We start from the raw sequence: 22,333 nt of genomic DNA on the forward strand, positions 1-22,333 counted from the left end.
TCTCCATTACTGCCAAAAAGCTAAAACGAACTAAATACTGAGCAACTCAAATTTTTCACTACTCTGCCTGCATGCGATGCTTGAGGATCATAAATTCTGGGCAAATCCTCAACTGCAAATATAGTAAGAAGGAAATACGGCGTTCACCTGGAAAACACTGCTTACAAAGAAAAGTAACTGGAGGAATGGTTGGAGAACATTTTATTAAAACAGTAAGATTTACACCACCAAGAGGTTTTATTTTGGGGTGCAGTGTTGGGGACTAAATCCAGGGACCCACACTGTAGCTGAGCTTTGTTCCAAGGCCTTTTTATTTTTTTAAAATTTTTTCTGGTACCGGGAACCGAACTCACGACCTTGCGCTTGCCAGGCAGGCGCTGTGCCGCTGAGCTAAATCCCCAGCCCCCAAGGCCTTTTAATTTTTAGACAGGGTCTCACTAGTTGTCCAAGTGGGACTTGAACTTGTGTCGTCCTGCCTCAGCCTCCTGAGTAGATGAGTCCAGCACAAAAAGTCTGCTGGCTAGACATACTTAAAAGACAAGCTGGTCCTGATCAGCCTGTATCTGTAGTTCCAGCTACTCAAGAGGCTGAGGCAAAAGAATCACTTGAATTCAGGAGCTGGAAACCAGGCTAAGGAACATAAGACATCTCAAAAAAGCCCATCTACCTGAAGCGAAACCAGTCTTGAGATTCAAATCACTTAAGTGTAAACGAGCCCTATTTTAACTCAGATTAAATAGAACACCTTCAATTCTTGGGATTTTTTAGTTCCAACTTCGAACTTTAGTATCTTCAAATCACCTGTTGAAGAAAGAGGACAGCAGTAAATAATAGCGTGGAAAGAGAAGTTATTTCTAAAGAAAATAGTATGGGATCCTAAAACATAACCAGTAATTCTCATCAGTAGTATTCATGTGAACAGCTTTACAAAAATAGTAGCACTCAGTTTGCCTAGCACATACTCAGTGACAGCCAGTTTTGAATAGCACACTGTTACGTATTTTAAATGTCCTGAGTTCCATGGGAATGACTCCTTTAAGGACAGAGTGTCTGGAAAACTAAGAAACAGGAAAAACTTTACACACTCGTATTCTAACAACCTCTGCTTACTAAAACTTTTTGTTTTATATTTGCTCTTTTGCTGTTACATAATCATTACTGTTCATATCAGAAAAGTGCCTAAGGTGATCAAAAGCACCCCTGTAATCCTGGGATCTGACACCCAATCAGCCAACAGGAAGTACTACTCGCTATTCCCTGCTTTCTCACAAACCCACGACAGGCTCACAACTCATCAAAAGGATAGACTGACAACTCTTCTAACATTCTAAATGAACAAAGCATGAACAGGTTTTTCTTTTTGGTTATTTGGATAGGGTCTTGCTATATAGTTCAGGCTTGTCTCAAACTCATGGCGATCCTCCTGCCTCAGCCTCCTGAGTGCTAGGACTATGGGCCTGTGCTACCATGCCCGAAAGGTTTTTCAAGTCACAGCTCTTTTTATATTTTGTTGTAAGAAGAGGGCATATCTCTAAGAGGGCACAGCTGATTATGACATGGAAGACATGTCACTTTTATAACAAGCAATGCAAGGACTAGTATTTTGAAAATTAAATGCTGGGAAGAGTTTTTAAGACCTTAAACTAATAGCTGGGTAAGGTATGGGTAGCTTTTCTAATTTGTTATGTCAGACGCCAACATGTGTTTCAACACAAAACTAGCTCTGCTTTAAGTCAGTGTCTGGAAATTGCAGAGGAGGGCTTATACTGAGCCTGTAGAAACTGCTTTTGACTAAATGTAATTATTTCAAGATCCAGTTAGCAATATATACATCCTGATTTAGTCTCATCCTTCATGGAACAAACTTTAACGTGCCCAACAGTCACTGCTGGCAGCTTACGCTGTCTCGCCAGGGAGTTTACACTTGGTATTTCATCCAGATCAACACACGGCACACTTGAAGTTCTACCAGTCACAGCTCTAACATCCCTTACTACCCGGCGAGGCATGAAGCTCCCACCCTGGCAAGGCTGAGGTCAGGCCTGTGTTTCGCTTCAGGAGGTTTTGTCACTGTGCACCCGCACAGAGAGCAAACTGTACACGGGGACACTGCAATTCGGCCTTTTGTGTCATCATTCCTCAGCAGACACGGCACAACCCTCAGGAGAGGGCTGCTATGCTCAAAACCCCAAAGGAGCTGGCACGTGAGACTATTACCTGCTGGGCGGTGTCCTGTGCTACATCTCTTTGTCCGTATGTTCTCTGCTGGGAAACAAGGGTGTGCCAAGCAGAGTGGGCAAAGTGAAGAAGCCAGGCGAGCAGGCGGGGAACCACGGCGAGCTTCAGTGTCACACACATGCTGCCTCCTTCACACTGTCACCTACGGTTTTCAAAGTTAAAAAACACTGCTCCATGCTGTAATGAACAACGGCATTCATGACAATTGTTAGGTGGAAACTGATTACTGCCATCAACAACTAAATCGAAGCTCAGATTTATTACGTTTCACCTGGATTCCCCAAATTCCCAGCATCTTACCAACTTCAAAGTTTCAGCAAAGAATCTGGTAAGAGTTATGGAGAGCTGTTTCCACAGCTGCTGATCAACAAATCACACTTCCATAATGATCACAAGTCCCCTGTTATAGTATCCAATAGGCGGTGGGATTATTAAAGCATGTTTCCCAGTCTGTCTCTTCAAGGACAAACAGCAAACAGTCCACTTGGCACAGAAACACGAATGTATGCACTATCTGCGCTGAGCACAAAAGATAGACTTTACATATAACAGTTGTTATGCAAACTAACTTTGAGGTGGTTTGCTAAAGATGCTCAAATTCAGACAAATACTCTATTCCAACAGCTCCTCATATTGAATCTGGGCGCTGCGGGTGTAGCTCAGCAGCACAAGCACCTGCCTGGCAAGTGCAAGGTTTTGAGTTTGACTCATGGTACCAAAAAAAAAAAAAAAAAAACCATTGATAATTTCCTACCATTTTGTCTGTAATTTGCTAAGTCCCCCCTATTTTTAATTTAAAATTAAAAAAAAAAAAAAAAAAGCAACGTGTCATATCAAATCTGATTGTATAGCTAATTTCAGCAAAACTACTCATCAAGAGGGCCGGGGATTTAGCTCAGCGGCACAGCTCCTGCCTGGCAAGCGGGAGGTCATGAGTTTGATTCCCGGTACCAGAAAAAACAACAACAACAACAAAACACCACCAAAAACTACTCATCAAGTATTTTACTATGATAGGAGCTAAAATCAATATGCGTACAACAAACTAACAAAACCCGCTTTACAGACAAATAACCTAAGTCTGCTCTAAGGATAAAATTCTATATAATTTTTGAATTATACTTTCCTCAATGAACGTTGATTTTTTTCCAATAAAGATATACCCAGCAACTAGTTTAAAAGCAATGAGGGACACTTGTACATTCTAAAATATAATTGCCTCATAGTCCTGACTTCCTGATCCAGAAAGTGAGAAGAGAGCGTGTGCATCTGATTATGAAATGTAGCTGTGTGCAGAAGCTTCACTCGGCCTAAAAGGCGAGCAACAAATGAGTGAAAGAGGACAAACAGTTAAGCAAAGGGGCCTCAGTGGGGCCTCAGTTTACAAAGGCTCAGGTCTGCAAACAGAAGCATTTGGCAGAATTTGTTTTTGCTTGCAAACTCTGCAGAGTGGCAAACAACCGTGGGCATCTTTTCCAGAATCGTAGAATGAATTAAGTTCATGAACTGAGGTCCCGCTATGCTGAGTCTGCTTAAAAATTAATCAAAATTGCTTATTTTTTTCCAACAAAATCAAAATTCTTCATCTATCATCCCTTTAAAGATTGTTACAGTTGGAACCAATACGTGACGTGACCAAAAAATAAAGAGAATGCTTAACATTTATTACAGTGGAAGCCCTTCAAAATACTCTCCCTCATTTCAAACACAGCGATCCTGCTCCTTGCCACATTCTGCAGCAGCTCTGCAGGCCTCTTTCCGAGTGTCTTTAGCTGTGCTGTTGTGGCTGCCTCGATGTCCTGAATCCATTTGAAACACTGGCTTCTCATGGCCATCTTGACATCGGGGAGAAGCCGGAACCTGCGTGGTGCTAGGCTCAGCGATGAGGACGTGCCCTGAGCTCGCCTTCCAGCAGGCTTCTGGTCGCTCAGGAAAGAGGCCTGCGTTCTGCTGATGTGTACACCTAGCTGCCTTATCCATCTTCTGTATTTCTGTCCACTACCTCAAACTGCATTCATTCTCTCAGTTCTGAGGGTATCTTGGAGAGACCACAGCAACCTGCAAGGCAGCACGGTGACAAGGGAATGGGACAGCAGGGAGCCGTGGAGGCTGCTTTTAAAGGCCACAACTCACGCCAAGTCTCTTATTTTGCTTGTTTTTTTTTTTGTCTTTTTGAGGCAGGGTTTCACTATGTAGTTCAAGCTTGCCTTGAACTCACTATGCAGCCCAGGCTGGCCTTCGACTTGCAGCAATTCTCCTGTCTCAGCCTCCTGAGTGCTGAGATTATAGGTGTATACCACCACATCCAGCGAAAATTACGAATTTCTATCTAAGAAAATATAATGGAAGTTAAAAGATACAGAAGTTGGGGAATGATAGTAGAGCATGGTGTTCAGTGTGTATAAAGCCCTTAGGTCAATCCCTAGCACAAAAGGGAAAGATGGGGGGAGGGACGGACAAAATATGCGCTTTAAGAATTAATATGAAAAAATTAGTATCTCTATAGAAAAACTAAGAAAAAAAGTAGCTGTAGATAAAATGAAAAAAAGAGTGACCTCATTAGTAACCAAAAGAATTCACTATAACCCACCTAAAACATAAAATAATTAGACAAGTGGTAAAAATGTACATCGTTTCAAAGAATTGATAATAAGCATTCGTTAATAGTTCAGTTTTTTAAAAAAAATTTGAGGGTCTTACTCTGCAGTTTAGTCTGGCCTTGAACTCACCGGGTAGCCCAGGCTGGTCTCAAACTTGCAATTATCCTCCTGCCTCAACCTCCACAGTGCTGGGATTACAGGCGTGCACCACCATGCTGGGCAACAGTTTAAAGAAATTACACAAAATTGCTGGGCGTGGTGGCACAGACCTGTAATCCCAGCATTTGGGAGGCTTAGGCAGGACAATCACCAGTTCAAGGACACCTTGAGCTGCACAGTGAGTTCAAGGTCTGCCTGGATTACACAGCAAGAGCCTATCTAAAAAACCAAACCAAACCAAACCAAACCAAACCAAACCAAACCAAACCAGATAACAAAAAAACAAAATCTAAAATGTACAGTGGTACTTCTGTTTGCGAACTTGCTTTCCATGATTCTGGTTTCAAACTCAACTGGACAAGAACTAAATCAAATTTAATGGTTAGGTTTAATGTTGACCTTATGGGGGAATTTGATTCAGTTCTCATCTAGCTGGGTTTGAGACCAGAACTGTGAAAGATCTAAGTTCTTGAACTGAGGTACCACTGTAATTCTAGGCAGCAGTAACATATCATCTACTCATTTATACAGTTTCATATAGTAAAAAAAGCAGGCTATGTAACAGCTTTAAGTCACAAGCTCCCGTCCTTAAATAGGGAAGAAGATCTAAAAAGTCATTTATCCAAAGTTTGAAGTGGTATCTCTAGGTGTTAGATTATGGATTTAATTCTTTGTTTACGGCTTTTTGCATTTGGGAGCTTCTTAAAAGACACCATGCTAAGAAAGCCCCACCAGTCTCTTACCTAGCAATGCTGCGTTTTTCCCTACATCCTCAGCACACTTGGCAGGGCACTGAGGCCCAGGTTCACTGGGGGATGGTGACGAGGATGATGAAGGTGAGAGCCGGTTGCTGCCAACGCTTCTGTCTTCAGGCAGGAACACCCCCCTCAGAGTCTCAGCAGGAGCACTTCCAGCATCAGATTCTGCAGCAGGCAGCTCCCGCCCACCACCAGGCTGTCCCTGGAGAAGAAAATGCTCTTGCTAAGTGACAGGGTTGAACTTTGCCTATCTTTTGCTAATAATTCATAGCAGATGGCATTTACTTTTGAGCACAAATTTGGAAAGACCCACATCCCTTCTCAATAAGCAGTGTTCTAACCTCTACACGTTTTTGTGAATGCCAGCATCCCCTTTGATACGAGCAACATCATCTTTAAGTTATTTGCTGACAGAAAGGACAGCTTTCCTACTCTCCTGCCTCCTTGGGGAGAAGACAAGAGTCGGTCTGGCCTCAGAAATGTCACCAGCTGCCATACCTGAGGCCAGGGCTGGGCTGTATCCCTAGCAGAGTGGTGCCGCTAATGCATCCCTCTGTCCTCCCCAGTACCCTGGTAGTAGGAGGGCCTCCTAAGTGAGACTCTTGCCATGCCGTTCCCACCAGTCCTGAAAGTGAAATCCCTAAGAGTCCCTGGGCACCGGGCTGTGGCTTGTCCATATTTGTCTCCCAGAGCCCTGTTCAGATCTCACACATCTATGGCATCCTTTCATCAGGATGGTCAGAGGCATGTGACGGGCTGCCGGTGGCTGTCACGTGGGTGTGAGGAAATGGGGAACTAGCCTGTCACGGCCATCAAGTATGTTGACTCCAGGAGGGGCCCACAGGTCTAAAGGTATCAATCACAAGCAAGATGAGTAAATTTCTTAGTGTCAAAGTTATTACTGACTTCTATTCTTTAAAAAACACATCATTCTGAGAACACATTCTTTAGCATTCTGAAATTAATGTTCTAAGAAACCAACTTAATCTCACATAAAGTGCAAACTAGATTTTCAATACATGAAATATACTGGAGCTATGTCTCTTAAAAGGAAACTCAGGATGATAGTCTATGAGCTAAGGCCAGTGAAATTCCTTTACACAAATGTTGAGAAACAAAGGAGGCTAAAAACTACTAACGAAGAAAGCAACTTGGTGTGAGCTTCAGCATGTGCCTGGTGAAGGACAGTATTCTAAGACTTTGCCAAGAAAAGGACCCGCCAAGCTCCCGGAGTCCCATCAGGGAAATGCTCAGCTGTGGTAACCTAATTTCTGGAGCACAGGGCCTCAGTTGCCAGGGACCATGTTGTGCCATGCAAAGGACAGCTACGACAGCTAACATGCTCATGAGGGGGCTGAGACACCTATGTCTCACTGCTGGGCAGCTGAAGTCACCAGTGGTGTATGTGTGGCTGTCCCACTGGGTGGCTTCTTATTTTTACTATTAGTAAAAAGACTGATTAAAGTGATTAGGTCCACTTGTATCACTAGTGGTAGAAGCCACCCACTGCGACAGTCACACATGTAGCACTGGTGATTCAAGCCAGCAGGAACATATTAAAAACCATCGGTAAGTGAAAATGGGAAATTGTAGAGGAAAGATGGATTTTCAGACAGGGAAGGATGAAGAGGTGGTGGTAAGACAGTTCTGGGATGCTGACTTCCCCCTCAGTGTGCTTACAGAGCACCCTGGGACTCACAGGTGAGACACAACCACACAGCAGAACTCGACGGTTAAGAGCCAATGCACGCGAGTGCCAGCCAGGCCTCCCTTCTGAGTGTAAGCTATACTGAGACCTGCAGTCCTGGGGGTGATGTCTTCCTGTTGACCCCATTTTACGTGCTTACAGGGCTATCAGGACTTAAGGTGTGTACAGTGAGTATCACAGAACAAATTCCTTGCAGTTTCTATTTACCATAAATCACAAAAACTAAAACTGTACCAACAAGAGAAATAAATTTGACAATGACTTCTTTCTAGGTTTTTTAAGTTTAAAAACTATTTCTTGAGGGTACTTCGAGACATTAATAGAATATAATATGGAAACTGAAAATAATACCAAATATAATAGCCTAGAAAAATCTACTTCTCCCATGTCTTCCTCTAGTAGTTCAGAACTTAGACCCTACCATTAAGCAAACTTGTGTTTGAAAGCTGGACAAGTTTCTCCGGTATTAAATTTTGAAACCCAGGAACAGAGGGAACTGAAAATGTTGGCTTTTGTTTCCTCATGTGTAAAATGTGTACCTTAAGCCAGAAAATATATGAGGCATTTTCTATACCATACATTTTATGATTCTTGTTTGCAAAAGACTAGCTAGTATATATACATTTTGCAATGCAATATACCAAAACATGTTATTCTAAGTAACTGTAAACTCTCTGGGAAACGTAGCATATTATTCTATAATAAATTTACTTGCTGATTTGTTTTCGACTACTTTAATAATTCATTTTTTACTACAGAGAGAGAACAACTTATTTAGAAAACCACAAGGATATCAGGAGTATCTCATCTGTTCCTTTTGCCTTTGGTCAATAATGAAATAGAATCACTCAGGAAGAACCGGGGCAGAGATTGAATATAAACAAAAATATAACAAACCCAGTATCTCAGGGCTTTGATGACATCAAGTTTACACATTGGACATGTTCGATGATCCAAAAGCCATGGGTCAATGCATATGCTATGAAAAATATGCCTAAAAAGATTAAGTATGTGTTAATGCTTTAAAATAAATGTTTATGTATCTTATAAAAAAATAAGACATTCTATCAATTCATCCCTTGTTACATGTTAGCCAACATAAAATCAACTTTCTAGTTATTTAATCGAAGGCATTATTTATTCTACTTCCCACTTCCAGCAAATTCTCCCCTTCGCTCCATGAACAGCATGGCTTATTTCCACTTTGCGTAAGGTTTTAGTTTTGTATGTCTTAGGAAGTTCTTTGCAAGCCTCCTGGATTATATGTGGCATAAACTAATATTAAACAGTGTCCTATGTAAGTTCATAAAATGACTCAAATGGAAATACAGCAAAATATTAACAGATCATTAATGGGTGGTAGGCTCAAAAGCATTTATTTTCTTTCTTACACATTTTAATGCATTCTGTGTTTTTCTATAATGAGCGCCTATCAGGATTTTTAAAAAGCATGTATGTTTTCTTTCGGTGATTTGTCTTAGTTGTTCATTTTCCCTTCTAAATGATGAAGGCCGGGTGTTAAGAATACAGACAGACTGGGCTCATGCCCCAGCTGGGCAACTCTGCACCAGACTCCTTCCTCTCTGCTCCCACATCATAGGGTTCCCCGAGGGGCACGTGCACCAGGATACACAGTGCTGGACATGGCATGTACCTAGAACAGTTCATTATTACTACAGTCTTTTGCAGACTTTTTCTTTAAACAGAAACCCACTACCTCGGCTAAAAAAAAAACAAAACAAAACAGTTCTTGCTGGGTCTGGTGGCGCACACCTGTAATCCCAGTACTCGGAAGGCTGAAGCAGGAGAACTGCTGTGAGTTCAAGGTCAGGCTAAACCACAGGGCAAGATCCTGTCTCTAAAATAACCAAAACAGTTCTTCATGACAGTGTTGTCCAATGATGTTAAACGTATGGCATGTGTGCCGCTGCAGTGGGCTTTCTTATCACTGAAAGCTCTAAAAGGTTCACCATCACTGGTCTAGTCCAACTTGTCTTTTGACTTTTCTATTCTCAAACTAAAACTGACCAACACAAAGGAGTTATTTTTACAAAAAAACTCACAGACACAAATACTGGTTTTATTGGGGGGAAGTGTTACATGAAGCACAAGAGAAAATGGGGTTAGCTAAAATCCCCACGAGGGAACCAGGCAGCATGCACCCTTCACAAGCCTGAGCTTGAAGGTCCAGGCAAACTGCAGCCTAGCCATAGGCACAGACCTAGCGCTGACACCTGTGCTGAACGCAGAGCAATGTTCTGAAGCCAGGAAGAGCCGCCTCAGATCATCCTACATAAAATCCCTTTTCTACCTTAATGACTGGCTGCAGGACAAAGTCCATCCGCACCGAGCCCAACTCTGTAAGTGCCCCTGCAGCAAACCCACGTAAATGCCTCCAGAGCCGAGCCAGTGCCCTATTCAGGAAACTACTACTCTGTGATCCCGCTACTCATTCCTTTACCTCCTTCACAGTGTTATCCCGAGTTGTACGGACTATAACGGACACATATTAAAATACTGTGGGAACATAATTACAGTAACTTGGGACTATGCTTCTAAATGGTGTTTAGTTTAACTGAGATAGATCAGACTTAAAATATACAAATGTCTGCACAAAAACTGTTCTGCTAACAAACAATTCTTCTGAAGAGTTATCCATTAAAAGTAGGCTATTGTCAAAAAGGAAACTGCAACTTCTTGTTGCTACAATTGAGCCCCAGTCACTGCAACCTGAGCGAGGGTGGAGTATTTATTTTACCCAACCTCAAAAAAAGACCCCAGCCCAAGTCACTGTCCTCCAGACCCACTTCCTGCCCGATGCTCCCAGCCTCCCTCTGCCCCTCCTGACACAGTGCACTCTTCACGTGGCCAAGTGTATGTGAGTCCAAGGGCTCCACAGAAGCCTCGCTCCTGAGGCCACAGCCTGCCCGACAAAGGCAATTTTAAGAGGTCTTAAGACCTGAGGTTCTTCTGAAAGACATTCTGACCCAGGACAGCAAGATCTTCACATCGTAAAAGACATGGACCACACCTATCAGAATCCTGACATCTGTCAGGCAACTGTGAAAGTCTCAGTAGGTAAAAACGTACTTGCATGGTAGGATTCTGATGAGGTCATTGACCTTAAAATGTTCTATACACACTGCACAGTTCTCAGCATCAAGATCAGCATCCTGAAAAAGAAGCAGAGAGAGTTGACTTTCTCCATGGTATACAGCACATCCTGGATTGTAAGTGCACCATATATTCTGACTAAGCAATGGTGGACTCTAGTCTCTCCTGGAATGACCTTGAAGTGAAACACAGATAATTTCATCTATGCTTAGGAGGTACCTAAAAATCTGCTGGGGAGGGAAATTTTTCATTGTCCGACTAATCAGATGTGGGGCTGGGGGTTTAGCTCAGTGGCAAAAGCGCCTGCCTGGCAAGCGCAAGGTCGTGAGTTCGGTTCCTGGTACCGGAGGAAAAAAAAAAAAACCAAAAAAAAAAAACAACAACCAAAAAAAACAGCGACTAATCAGATGTGAACAGGATTTAAGTACTAAGTTAGTGCTCCGGAGTTTTTAAAAAAAGTATTCATGCTTTAAAGGCTGTAGAAATGCAAATACTATAATAAAATAAATTACTTTTCAAACATAAAACTTACAATATAAAGAGAGTAACTAAGAAGCTACTTGTTTTCTAGAATCACTACAAAGAAACAAAGATGTGCTAAAGGGATAGAAGCTGTAAATGAGAAAATACATATGGCTACTTATTTGCAAATACCTCACTAGTGACAAAAGAATTACATATTATAAAAAGTTACTATTTTTCATCTAATGAATGAATGAAAGTACAGATAAAGGTTGCTAAGGAAAAGCAGTCTTTTCGTTTTCTTTTAGTAACATATTTTATAGTACAATATGATTGTGTTCATTATGGGGAGCTGGTATATGTACCTAACACATATCACCCCCACCCCCGATATCTTCGTCTTCCTCCCCTTTGAAAAATATCTGTCTCAGGGGGAAGCAGTCTTAGGACAAGATTTTCACTTGTAAGAATCTATGGGTGACAGAACTTTCCACTGGTGACAGCACTCCTCACTTCTATTAAACTATTACCTTGACAGTCTTCAAAAAAACAGCCCATAGCAGGGCATTTTCAAGAAGGTACTTGTAGAAAGAAGATATCATTTCTTATGTGTTCAAAGAAGATAACATTTCTTATGTGTTCAAAGACTTGATTCAGTAAGTTACACATATGTGAATCTATGTCATCTCGTATTTGAGGACTGTGACGTCCTACAAAGGAGAGTAGGAGGCATGTTCCAAGAGGAACACAAAAATGGCTGTCAGCTACCTTTGCTATGCTGAACCTGTGCAGGATTTGCCAGACGCTAGCTGGGAAATCCCTCCCTAATGACGCTAGGTGATCTGTTAATCAGATGCTAACCTTAAGCAAAAGAAGTGAGTTTTTAAAAATTACTTTTTCTGTTCAGTACATTTGTTGCATGGAAGATGTTAGTACTGTGCACGAACTATTACAAGTCAACTGTACCACAATGTTAGAGCTGCTAGGGAAGGATGGTAGCCACCAAGACACTTTAAGAGTACCTTATACTAGACACTAGACATCTGAAATGTAACAGAAAATGGCCCCCTCAGCCAGTATACTTCAGTTTCTTAGTTGCCCAGGTAATAGTTCCTATTGCTTCTGTCTCCTAGAAATAGCTGGTCACTGTGATGCACAGCTGGTCACTAGGATGCGTATTTTAAGAACCAAAAACAGCCAAGCACCCTACCTCTGTACTTCCCCTTTGTGATCCCATAAAAGCCTCCCTCCTTGAGCTTTCAGGGCCTGATATTTTGGGAATGATCTCAATCAGTGCCCATCAATGTAAATGAATCTGCTTCTAAATCCAGGTGTGGTTTCTGTATTTCTGCTTGCTGTTGCAGAAACACTAGATACTTGGTAGCTACTAGGACTCAGGAACTCAATTTTAAATAAAATGTAACTCACTGAAATTGAAACAGCCGCATAACTACTAGTAGCTACTCCACTGAACTGCAGGTCTTTACCTACAGGGTTTCTGCCAGCCCTCCTTCAGAGCAAATACCTACATGGAAGTCAGCATCCACTCAAGCCCGCCTGTGCACGTCCTGTGCATCAGTGGCCAGCAGTGGGAAGGAAAGTATTCTCAGAACACATAACCACATCCTGTATTCCACACAATGAAACAATGTGAAAACATTACCTTTTCTTCATGCTTTACAGTATGCAGTGGAAGCTGGTCAATAACTTCCTTAGTTGCCTTTCTACAGCTCTTGGGGAGGAAAATAGTGTTATTACTAAAATTTTTAAATCATATTTTTTTATTTTTTTTCTTTTTGAGACAGGGTTTCGCTATGCAATTCAGGCCGGCCTCGAACTCACAGCGATACACCTGCCTCAGCTTCCTGAGTACTGGGATTACAGGTGTGAGCCACCATGCCTGGCTTAAAACACTATTTTTGAAAAAAATCATTCACTATAACATAAGCAAGCATACAGAAAAAACTCATCACAAAAGGAAAGTTAAATGACTTCACTGAAAATAAGGAAAACTCACTTTTTCGTGTGTGGTGCTGGAACCACGCCCAGGAAGTCCCATATTCTAAATATATGCTCTACTACTGGGACTCACACCCAGCCCCAAGGAACCAATTCCTGTGTTTAAATATTGGTGAGTAAGCGAGGATAGGTATAACATCCTCTCCATACACTAAGGTCCTAGAAGAAAAGCGTCCTGCCTAGGCCTCAAGTTAGGAAGGGCACTTTTCACGGGCACAGAGGCAGGCTCTGCAGGAAAGGGCTTGACAGCTGCTCCGCAGGAGACAGCTAGCCCCTCCTCTCTGCCCTCTCAGGTTGGGCCTACAGCAGGGCAGGCTCAGTCGGCTCATGCCTTTTTGTCATTCCTCTGTCTGGAAAAGGACAAAGTGTACAAAGTGATCCAGACTCAAACATATCTAACTTTCCACACAACTGAACATTTAATACAGTCCAATTAAAAAGTTATTTTCAAAAGTCATCTGAAAAAAAAAAAAAAAAAAAAAAGTCATCTGAACACTTAAAATGAAAATGAAATTAAGAATGTGCGAATAATTTCAAGCAATACATAAGATGAATCTATGAACTATCTGTTTAAAAGCACAATTATGTTTTCCATAATTACCTGATTTGCAGAGGTTGAGCTAGTAAATAAGAAATACTGCACACAGTAAAACACTATCGAGGATAGTAAGAAAATCATTATGGTGAGGAATGCAAAAGGCTGATGACTGCCAGTGAGCTGCACATGACTGGTTCCACTCAGTATGGTCATTTTCACTAGGATTCCTTTTTCTATCAGATCCAAAATTTCTTGTGCTTTTGGGTGGCTAATCATAATGACCACTATATTTCCGATTCCTGTAAGAAAAAAAGTATCAATATAAAGAACATAAGAAAAAGTTTAGAGTACTATGCTCATCAACACACATATTTGAAAACTTTGATAGAACAGGTAATTTTCAAGGAAAGTATCAATTACCAAAACTAGCTCAACAACAACAAATAAAACAAAAAAACAGACACATCACATTTAGGAAAAGTAGAATAAACCAGCAAGAACTATCCTCCAGAAAGCAGAACACCATTCAGTTTCAAAGGTGAAGTTTATTGAGATCTAAATTGTTCCATAGCTGACTGAAAGGAAGATTTGAAATCATTCCTAAGATTTTACTACTATTATTTTTGTCATTTAGAGACAGGGTCTCGCTATAGAGTTCAGTCATTCCTAAGATTCTAAAACCAAACATGGTATTAAAAAACAGAAGAGCAAGGTGTCGTGGTGTATGCCTGTAATCTCAGCATTCAGGAGGTTGAGGCAGGAGAACTGTCGTAAGTTCAAGGCCAACCTGGCTATATAGTGAGTTCAAGGCCAGCCTGAACTGCACAGTGAGACCCTGTCTCCAAAGAAAGGGAGAAAAAAAGGAAGTCAGCTTGCAGAAAACAAAACACAAGAGTTTCTCAAAAAGCAGCTTTAATGAGATATAATTCACATACACAAAAAACCATCCACTTAAAACACACAATCCAGATTTTAAGTAGATTGGCAAGCTTGTGCAACTATTACCAACACCTTGTTCTGTAACATTCTTATCACTCCAAAAAGAAACCCTGTGCCCAGCAGCACTCATTACCCAACAAATGGAGGTTAGATATGTGAAAACTCATGGTCCAAATGAAAACATGCTATTTGTAAGACTAGTGAAGACTGAAGTTTGATATACTATATTCGTAAGGACATGCACGTCACCACTCTTCTTTGAAGGATTGAAACCTCCCCTTTCCCACATGCTAGGCAAGCTCTTCACCATGGAGTTAGAGCCTTAGCTCTTTTAAAAAAAAATTCAGTTAGGTTTTTACTAAGTTGCCCAGGTTTGCCTTGAACTGGTGATCCTCCTGCCTCAGTTTCTCAAGGAGCTGGATTACAGGAATGTACCACCAAGCCTGACACGATATGGGGGAGGGGCGTGAACTATTACATTCTCGTATGGGCATAGTGGCTGTCAAAAAATGTAAAAGCAAGCGCCTGACACAGCAACTCCACATCCAGGATGTATTTACATCGTCCCCACGATGATGTATCTAAATTTCACTGCCAATGTTTTCTTTTCTAAGAAAGTACTGTAGTATGCATTCTTACTGTAAAACCAAGACACCAAAATGAAAGATACAAATTAACTGTCCTGATAATTCTGGACTCCAGGACCTCTTAATGCGAAGGTCAGCTTCCGATTGAAACAAGGTGTATCGACAACAAAAATAGCAGCAGGTACTGAGGATGTGTTCAGGACAGTAAATGACCATGTGCGGTGAGGAGGAATACAGGCAGCTTTTCTATGTCTCTCATTCTGTAAGTGTGTGCTGCATAATTTAGCAGCTTTGGTGAAAAATGCTTTCATTCAGAAAAACTGGAGGTCTTTTCTTTCCTGCCCTCCCCACAAATTTCAGTTCCTGACTAGACAAGGCAATCAAAATAAGGTGACAGTAGTTTCAAGACTCTAAATGTACTTATCATCTTTCAACATTAACATGCATTTATGAATACCCAATCAGGAGAATGAATTTTCTCCCTTAGGAAATTTTCAATCAAACCAGAGATAAATTAATCTCACTTGAAAGTTCAAAAAAGGGGGCAGAGGTTATAGCTCGCCGGCACAAGCACCTGCCTGGCAAGTGCAAGGTCCTGACTTTGATTCCTGGTGCCAAAAAAACAAAAAACAGTTCAAAAAAGGATCCACAATAGTGTTTGTGGGGCCAGGTGGGTAGCTGGGTGGTACAGTGTGTGCTTAGCATGGGCAGAGCTAAGCACCACACACAGAGATAACCATTCTGTGCTGTGTGAACGAGAAGCATCCCTCCCAAGCCACAGTTAGCAAGTCAGGAGGAACTAGCTGCAGAGGGATCCAGTGTATCTACAGAGAAGCAAGGCGACTCTAGTTTCACCTAGAAAGAGGACTCCCGCTAGGTCTGGCTGTCAACTGTACCCAGACCTCAAAAGATCACAGGGCCACCTACCTGACAAAGCTGCAGCACAGAACCAGCAGAGTCAAGGCCCAAGGTGACCGAATGCTCAGTCCCCACCTCTATGTCACGCCTGGCTAACATTACCGCTGAGGGTGGTAAAGCAACCAGGAAGCCCAAGACTTAGAACAGCACAAAGATACTTACCTAGCAAGCAGGGAGAGACGTTCGGGTCCAGGGTAAATAACACAGAAATAAGGAAAGCCCCCAAGCATCACTGTAGAGATTTTGTATAACTTTGACATGATACAAGATGGTTTTCTTCCACATAAGCACAAACTTTGCACTAATGTTTCTCAATATCAATCATTTCTGTTCTAGTCTCAGTTCAACAGATTTTTAAATTATTCCTTTCCTATGTCAGAGGCAAGGGAAAAGAGGAGTGAGTACAAGAAATCCTTCAGCGACCCTGAAGAGGAAGAGCTTCAGAAGCCAGTGGGCATGAGCTCATTCAGGTCAAGAGATTGGAGATTATGGGTCTTTGGCAGCTGTTTCTTTCTATCTAACACTGGCCATCCTGGGAGACCTGAAGGCTGCTGGAGCTTCGTGGAACTCATCTGGCCTGGGTGTCTGAACCCAGAACCTCAGAAGAAAAGTAGAGCTCTATAAATGATAATATATATACACAAGCTGAAGTGACAGCTCTATGAGTACTGATCATACTCAAGATAGGGGACAAAAAACAACAGGCAAAACTTCGCAGACAGCATGCTATCCTTTAAAATCCCCAAGGAGCTAAAGGCTCTTATCAACACAGATGAACTCTGGAAGCAGATTCAAGACACTGGATCAGCCAGGAGTGGTGCACACCTGTAATCCCAGCACTCGGGAGGCTGAGGCAAGAGGATTATGAGTTTGAGGCTAGCCTGGGCTACAAAGCAAGTTCAAGGCCAGCCTAAACTGCACAGTGAAACCCTGTCTCAAAGACTGGAGCTGCACTGCCCCTGGGGAGCAGGGTTGCTGGCTGTAGGATGGGGAGGGCTGGGAGTCTTACTTGGCATAGCAGAAATTCTGTGCCATGTGCATAACCAAACAGTAACTGAAAATGCACACAAAGGATGCTCCCTAATATTACAGTGAAACTGTGCTAGACACTGTTTTATTTTAGAGAAATTTAATCTGTAACACACCCACTGGGAGATAAATTGATGCCAGAAAGCACTCTCTTAGTGGTGGCTCCTGCCTGGAAGGTGATCCTGCCACCTGCTTGGGCCAAAAAGTGCCCCTTATGCAAACTACTGGGTTATCACTGGAAGACACAGGAAGTGCAGGCACTTTCTGCCTACTGAGAAAGTAACATTTAGTAGTAAAGAAGACATGTACAAAAACAATTACAATAGTTATACCACTCATAGCTAATACTTTCCAAGCTAAAAACCTTTTTAGTGGAAATTCTGTGGAACATTTAAAGCACAAAACTAAAGCAGAAAGAAAAGTGCAATGCATCCCCATGTTCTCATCTCTGTGAAAAGCTTCTGCAAAACTGTTCCTAGGTATGACAGCTGGCTCAACTTCTAGTTCTGATACCGTGTTCAACTTTGAAGCATTTTCACCTCTATTCAACGGCTCACCTGAAGCAGAAAGAGATCACACTGTCAGTCTATAGCTGAGGGTTCCAAAGTCCTCAGCAAGCTGCTCAGTGTCACATGGCACCTGGAAAAGCAGGCTCTTAGGGTCTACAGACCCAGCTCCAAAGCAGAATCTTCCCTGCACCTTCTCCAAGGGGACACAGCTATAGCTCCAAGACCCACTCTCATTTCACTTAGCCACTGCCGAGTATCTGGACAAAATGATTTCTCAGAATGTTTCTTCAGCTTAGCTTCATGCTAAGCACACACTGTACCACCCAGCTACCCACCTGGCCCCGCACACACTATTGTGGATCCTTTTTTGAACTGTTTTTTGTTTTTTTTGGCACCAGGAAGTGCCAAAGTGAGGATGAGAATCACTTTACTTTGAATTGTTGCTTAATAAGAAAGCAAGAGAGCTGTAGAAGTGAGGAACAATTTTGTTTGGGGTGAAGGGAAGTCCTTCCCCAGGAGGCACATTTAAGCTACTTCTTCACACTTGATCTTAGCCAAAAGGCTGAGACACGATTAAGCTACTTCTTCAAAGATAGGAAAGTTTGCTCACCTAAGAATGGGAGTTTCTTCTCCCGGCCATGAACCATCATAAAAATGTATTTGGGATGGTAACTAGCCCAGTTTGCTCAGTGACTAAGATACACGTAAAGGTATTTTGCTGAATAAATAAATGATTGGGAAATAGAGGATTAACTGAGATTATAGAGCTTACTGAATGCCTAATATCTCAAGACCGGAGATCGAGGGAATGGATATTGGCATAGTAAAAACTTTATCAGTACCCCCTGAGCTGAAAACTCCTGTAATATCTATCTGAAGTATCTCACCTAGGAGGTTAACCTTAGCTTACTGAGTTGAAAGAATTACCTTAGTTAGCTTACTGAGTTAAAAGAATTTCAAAATATTGGGCCTAGCATGAAGTTTGTTGTGCTATAATTAGAGAGGAATGATTGCTTCTGGGACCCTTTAAATTGATAAAACTCAAGACAAGGCTCTACCCTGAGATTGATTTGCCATTCCAAAACTTCTGGGAGTGGACTGGAGACAGGGCACTGGGTAAACACAGCCTAGCTCAGGAGTCAGCTCATGCACAAACCCGAGGCTGCCAGGTGTGGTCGATGTGGCATGCTCTACCATTCCCTACTGATGTACCAATGCCTCTCTGTCCAAGTCACAGCACGCACCTACAAGTCATGGTGTACAACTGTGCCTGAAATGGCATGGAACAGCAAATCCCAGCTTATTCCCAAACTGAACAAGTGAATTTCTTCACAGAAGATACAGAAATGCAAAGTCTTAGACAAGAGAAAATACACACACACACAGAGGACAGGAAAAGTGAAAGCCCTTGGATTTTTCTTTCCTCTGCCCTGAGCCTTCCTTCACCTTGCTACCAATCTAGCAAATCCCTCCTTGGTGAAGGATCCTATATATCACCATTAGGAAGCAAATGTGAGGGTAGCTTTTGTTTTCTTTTTCTTTTTCTTGGTTTTTCTCCGGTACCGGGAGCTGAACTCATGACCTTGCGCTTGCCAGGCAGGTGCTTTTGCCACTGAGCTAAATCCCCAGCCCCCTTTATTTTTCTTATATTTGACATAATATCACTGCACTTAACACACAATCATAAACCTACCAAATTCTGTGTAGTATTTGTTTCATTTTGTTTTTTTTGAGACAGAGTCTCACCATATAGTCCAGGCTGGCTTCAAACTTGTGGCGATCCTCCTGCTTCAGCCTCCTGAGTGCTGGTATGTGCCACCACACCCAGCAAAATTGTGGTTATTTTCAAGTTTCTGTGTTCCTGTTAACAGCCTTGTCAAAGCTTAAAAAACAAATATAAAAAATTCTAACTTGACCAAGAGCTTCAAACTTCAGCAAAGTGTTTGAGCCAAGTGCACTATTTCTTCTCCCTTCAAAGAGGCTCCTGAAAGATTTCAACACTCTCTTGAAGGAGATGAGTGCTGAAATATTTAGAGCAGTGATTAGATTTCTGGTCTAAAAAACTAACCCAGGCAGCTAATCACAAAGTTATAGTAAAAGAATCCTAGGAACTTTCAGGTGTGCTTTTCTCCAGTGTCTTAAGGGCCACACTCTACTTCTTTCCCTCTCTCTGAAGGGAAAATACCCAGGCAGACCTTAAGATTGAGCTGACCCTGGACTTAAGGTTTTCCAGCAACACTAAGCTCTTTGTGCAGCCAATGTTAGCAATGCTTCTTAGATATTCCTCTTTTCACATACCTTCTGCAATTTCTTTAGAGGTCTCTCTGCCTCACCAGACAAACACTACCTGGCTTTTAGTTTTGTTTTGAAAATTAGTTTCTGTAGTGACAGTATCAAAGCAGTGACAGCCAACAGAAGGATTTCTGCATGAATAAACCAATCTGGACAATTGGCCTGTCTTTCAGGACTACAGCTGAGGTGACCCAATAAGAAAAACCATAGAATCTGTAGCAGGGTAAACAGTGTGCCAAATAAGAACTTAAGTATCTTAGACATTTGAAGCCATTATACAGAGATGTTTTCATGGTGGGCTAGGGCAGAGTTAGGAAGATTTGAAAATAAATGCAATTCATTTTTGGGCACTAGAGTATTTTAAATTATGTTTTATGACTATAGTATTACAGATAATCAACACTTTATTATTTACTTATGAAATATTAATATTACCATGCTCTGCCAATCTCAAATGTACATCTGTTACTATGTGACCTCGCTAAGGTCAGGGATCTCTTCTCTCTTTCCGTTTTTTTTTTTTTTTCTTTCCCCTGAGACAGAGTCTTGCATGCAGTTTAAGCTGGTCTTGAGCTCACTTTGTAGTCCAGGCTGGTCTTGAACTTGCAATGACTCTCCTGCCTGAGCCTCTCCAGTGCTGGGATTATAGGTGTGCACCACCATGCACAGTTCTTATATATCTTTGAAACTAACCTTACTCCCACCCCAACTTGGTCCTTTCTCCAAACATAGTTCTAAGCCTGTATTTGGCCCTCAGTACAAAACTTTAAGGAATATAAGTGCCATTCTCAAAGAGTCCCACTGAGACTTCAGCTAAGAGTATCCTGTTTATTACTTACAATATGTGCAATAAGGTCAGGACTTTATAAGACTATTCCAAGTTCCAATGACTTTTATCAATCTCTACAACCTTGCACTACCTACGGCCTTCCTTTATGTTTCTGCAGCACATGTGTATGTAATTCTGCCAAACCCAAACCATATTGCCATAAAAGTTCTGTTCATTGCTTCTAGTAGACCACAAGCCCCTCACTGGCAGCCAGCAGGCAAAGTCATTGATACATGGGTCAGAACAAGTGCTAGTTTTCCTGTAAGCTGATGAGGCAGCATTTAAAAGAAAAAGTCCATAGTAAAATGCATGGACACCCAGCATCAGGGTATTAGGGTATCTTAACTTCTTGTTTGCTTTGTCTTTTTGAGGCAAGGTTTCACTACGTAGTCCAGGCTGGCTTTGAACTCACTCTGTAGCCCAGGGTGGCCTTCTCCCGAGTGATGAGATTACCACATCAGTGTCCTTAACTTTTTACTGACTAGAACTACTCAATTTGACAATGTGTCTGGAACATCATACAAAATCAGGACATTCATGAGCCTTGTGGAAACAAGGCTTGGGTTACAATGACAATTAGGTAGACTTGTAATCACGGGAGTTAACTGTGTTAGGCAGAAAGTCAGACATTACCAGGCTAGGAGATAGGTGGCTGGGTGCTACTTGAAAAGCAAAGACAAGTCTTCCCCGCTCACTTTCTAACTGTTAGCTATAGACAAAACCCATACAATCCTGTGGTTTTAAATTTTAGCTCAAAAGGGTACAACATCTTCTAAGTGTGCTGATAAAGTCTAGAGTACAAAATCCACAGATAGGTGCATAAGTGAAGGTCCCAAACTAAGGGAGACAATCACCTGAGGTAGGTAAACACAGGCCATTAATAGTGACCTCAGAGGAAGTAGAGATTTTCCCTGAAAGACCCAGTTAATCTCAGAGATATAACCTGAGATCTCATTCAATGCAACTGCCATTTTGGGACTTGCCCACCTTCATGCTGCATTCTGTCTCTGAAAATCTAAACATTTTGGAACAGATTCTGCCTATACTCTATGTGATGACCTCTGCGCCTTGTCTGCAATTTTTGGTCAAAGACCCAAAGAACAGAGAGGTGTGTTACCAGCCCCTTGTGGCGTTAGGACCAAAGGTGGTGCCTGGCTCAAGGCCCCCACACAGCCATCTGCACTCACTCCCACCCCCACTGCCTGCTGCCAAGCGCTCCACAGGAGTGCAAACCCAGCCCTCCAGCCTTCCCGAAGGCCGCCCCCTTCCCTCTCTCCACGCCGCCCTCCCTCGTTCCTGGGTTCCTGCCCACGGCTCTGCTCTCCCCGGGTCGACCTGGCCGGAAGCCTCCACTCCCCACCCTCCCCACTCCCCACATTCCCGTCCTCAGCCGAGCACAAAGTCACCTTTCCGCCCTTTCTGTGGCTGAGTTCGCGCTGCACCGAAGCAGCCAAAAAGGACAGAAAACACAAGTACCGAAGGGTAAAGCGCCGGAAAAAGGAGGCTTGACTTAGCCGCGGGGGCAGGCTTACGGCCGTTAACCACGGAAGCTGGTTCGGAGTAACGGCGGCGCCCGGGCAGCGGGGTGGCCCTGGAGGGCGCCGCTGCGCCGCAGAGCGAGCTCACGCCGCCTG

General features: G+C 42.4%; 1 protein-coding gene across 1 annotated transcript in view; it reads right to left on the reverse strand.

The window, feature by feature from the left end:
• Window positions 1-417: 417 nt before the first annotated feature.
• Rnf149 (ring finger protein 149) overlaps window positions 418-22,333 on the reverse strand; it is a gene marked incomplete in the record, with an annotated part of 22,636 nt that continues 720 nt past the window's right edge. The window contains 7 exon segments of the mRNA XM_013522794.1: window positions 418-801; window positions 2,218-2,380; window positions 5,741-5,957; window positions 8,361-8,457; window positions 10,554-10,636; window positions 12,703-12,771; window positions 13,660-13,895. Of these exon segments, the coding sequence (XP_013378248.1) occupies window positions 2,349-2,380; window positions 5,741-5,957; window positions 8,361-8,457; window positions 10,554-10,636; window positions 12,703-12,771; window positions 13,660-13,895 (734 nt within the window).

Source organism: Chinchilla lanigera, unplaced genomic scaffold, assembly GCF_000276665.1.
Source record: "Chinchilla lanigera isolate Chin_1 unplaced genomic scaffold, ChiLan1.0 scaffold00069, whole genome shotgun sequence".
In the NCBI taxonomy this organism is placed as follows: Eukaryota; Metazoa; Chordata; class Mammalia; order Rodentia; family Chinchillidae; genus Chinchilla; species Chinchilla lanigera.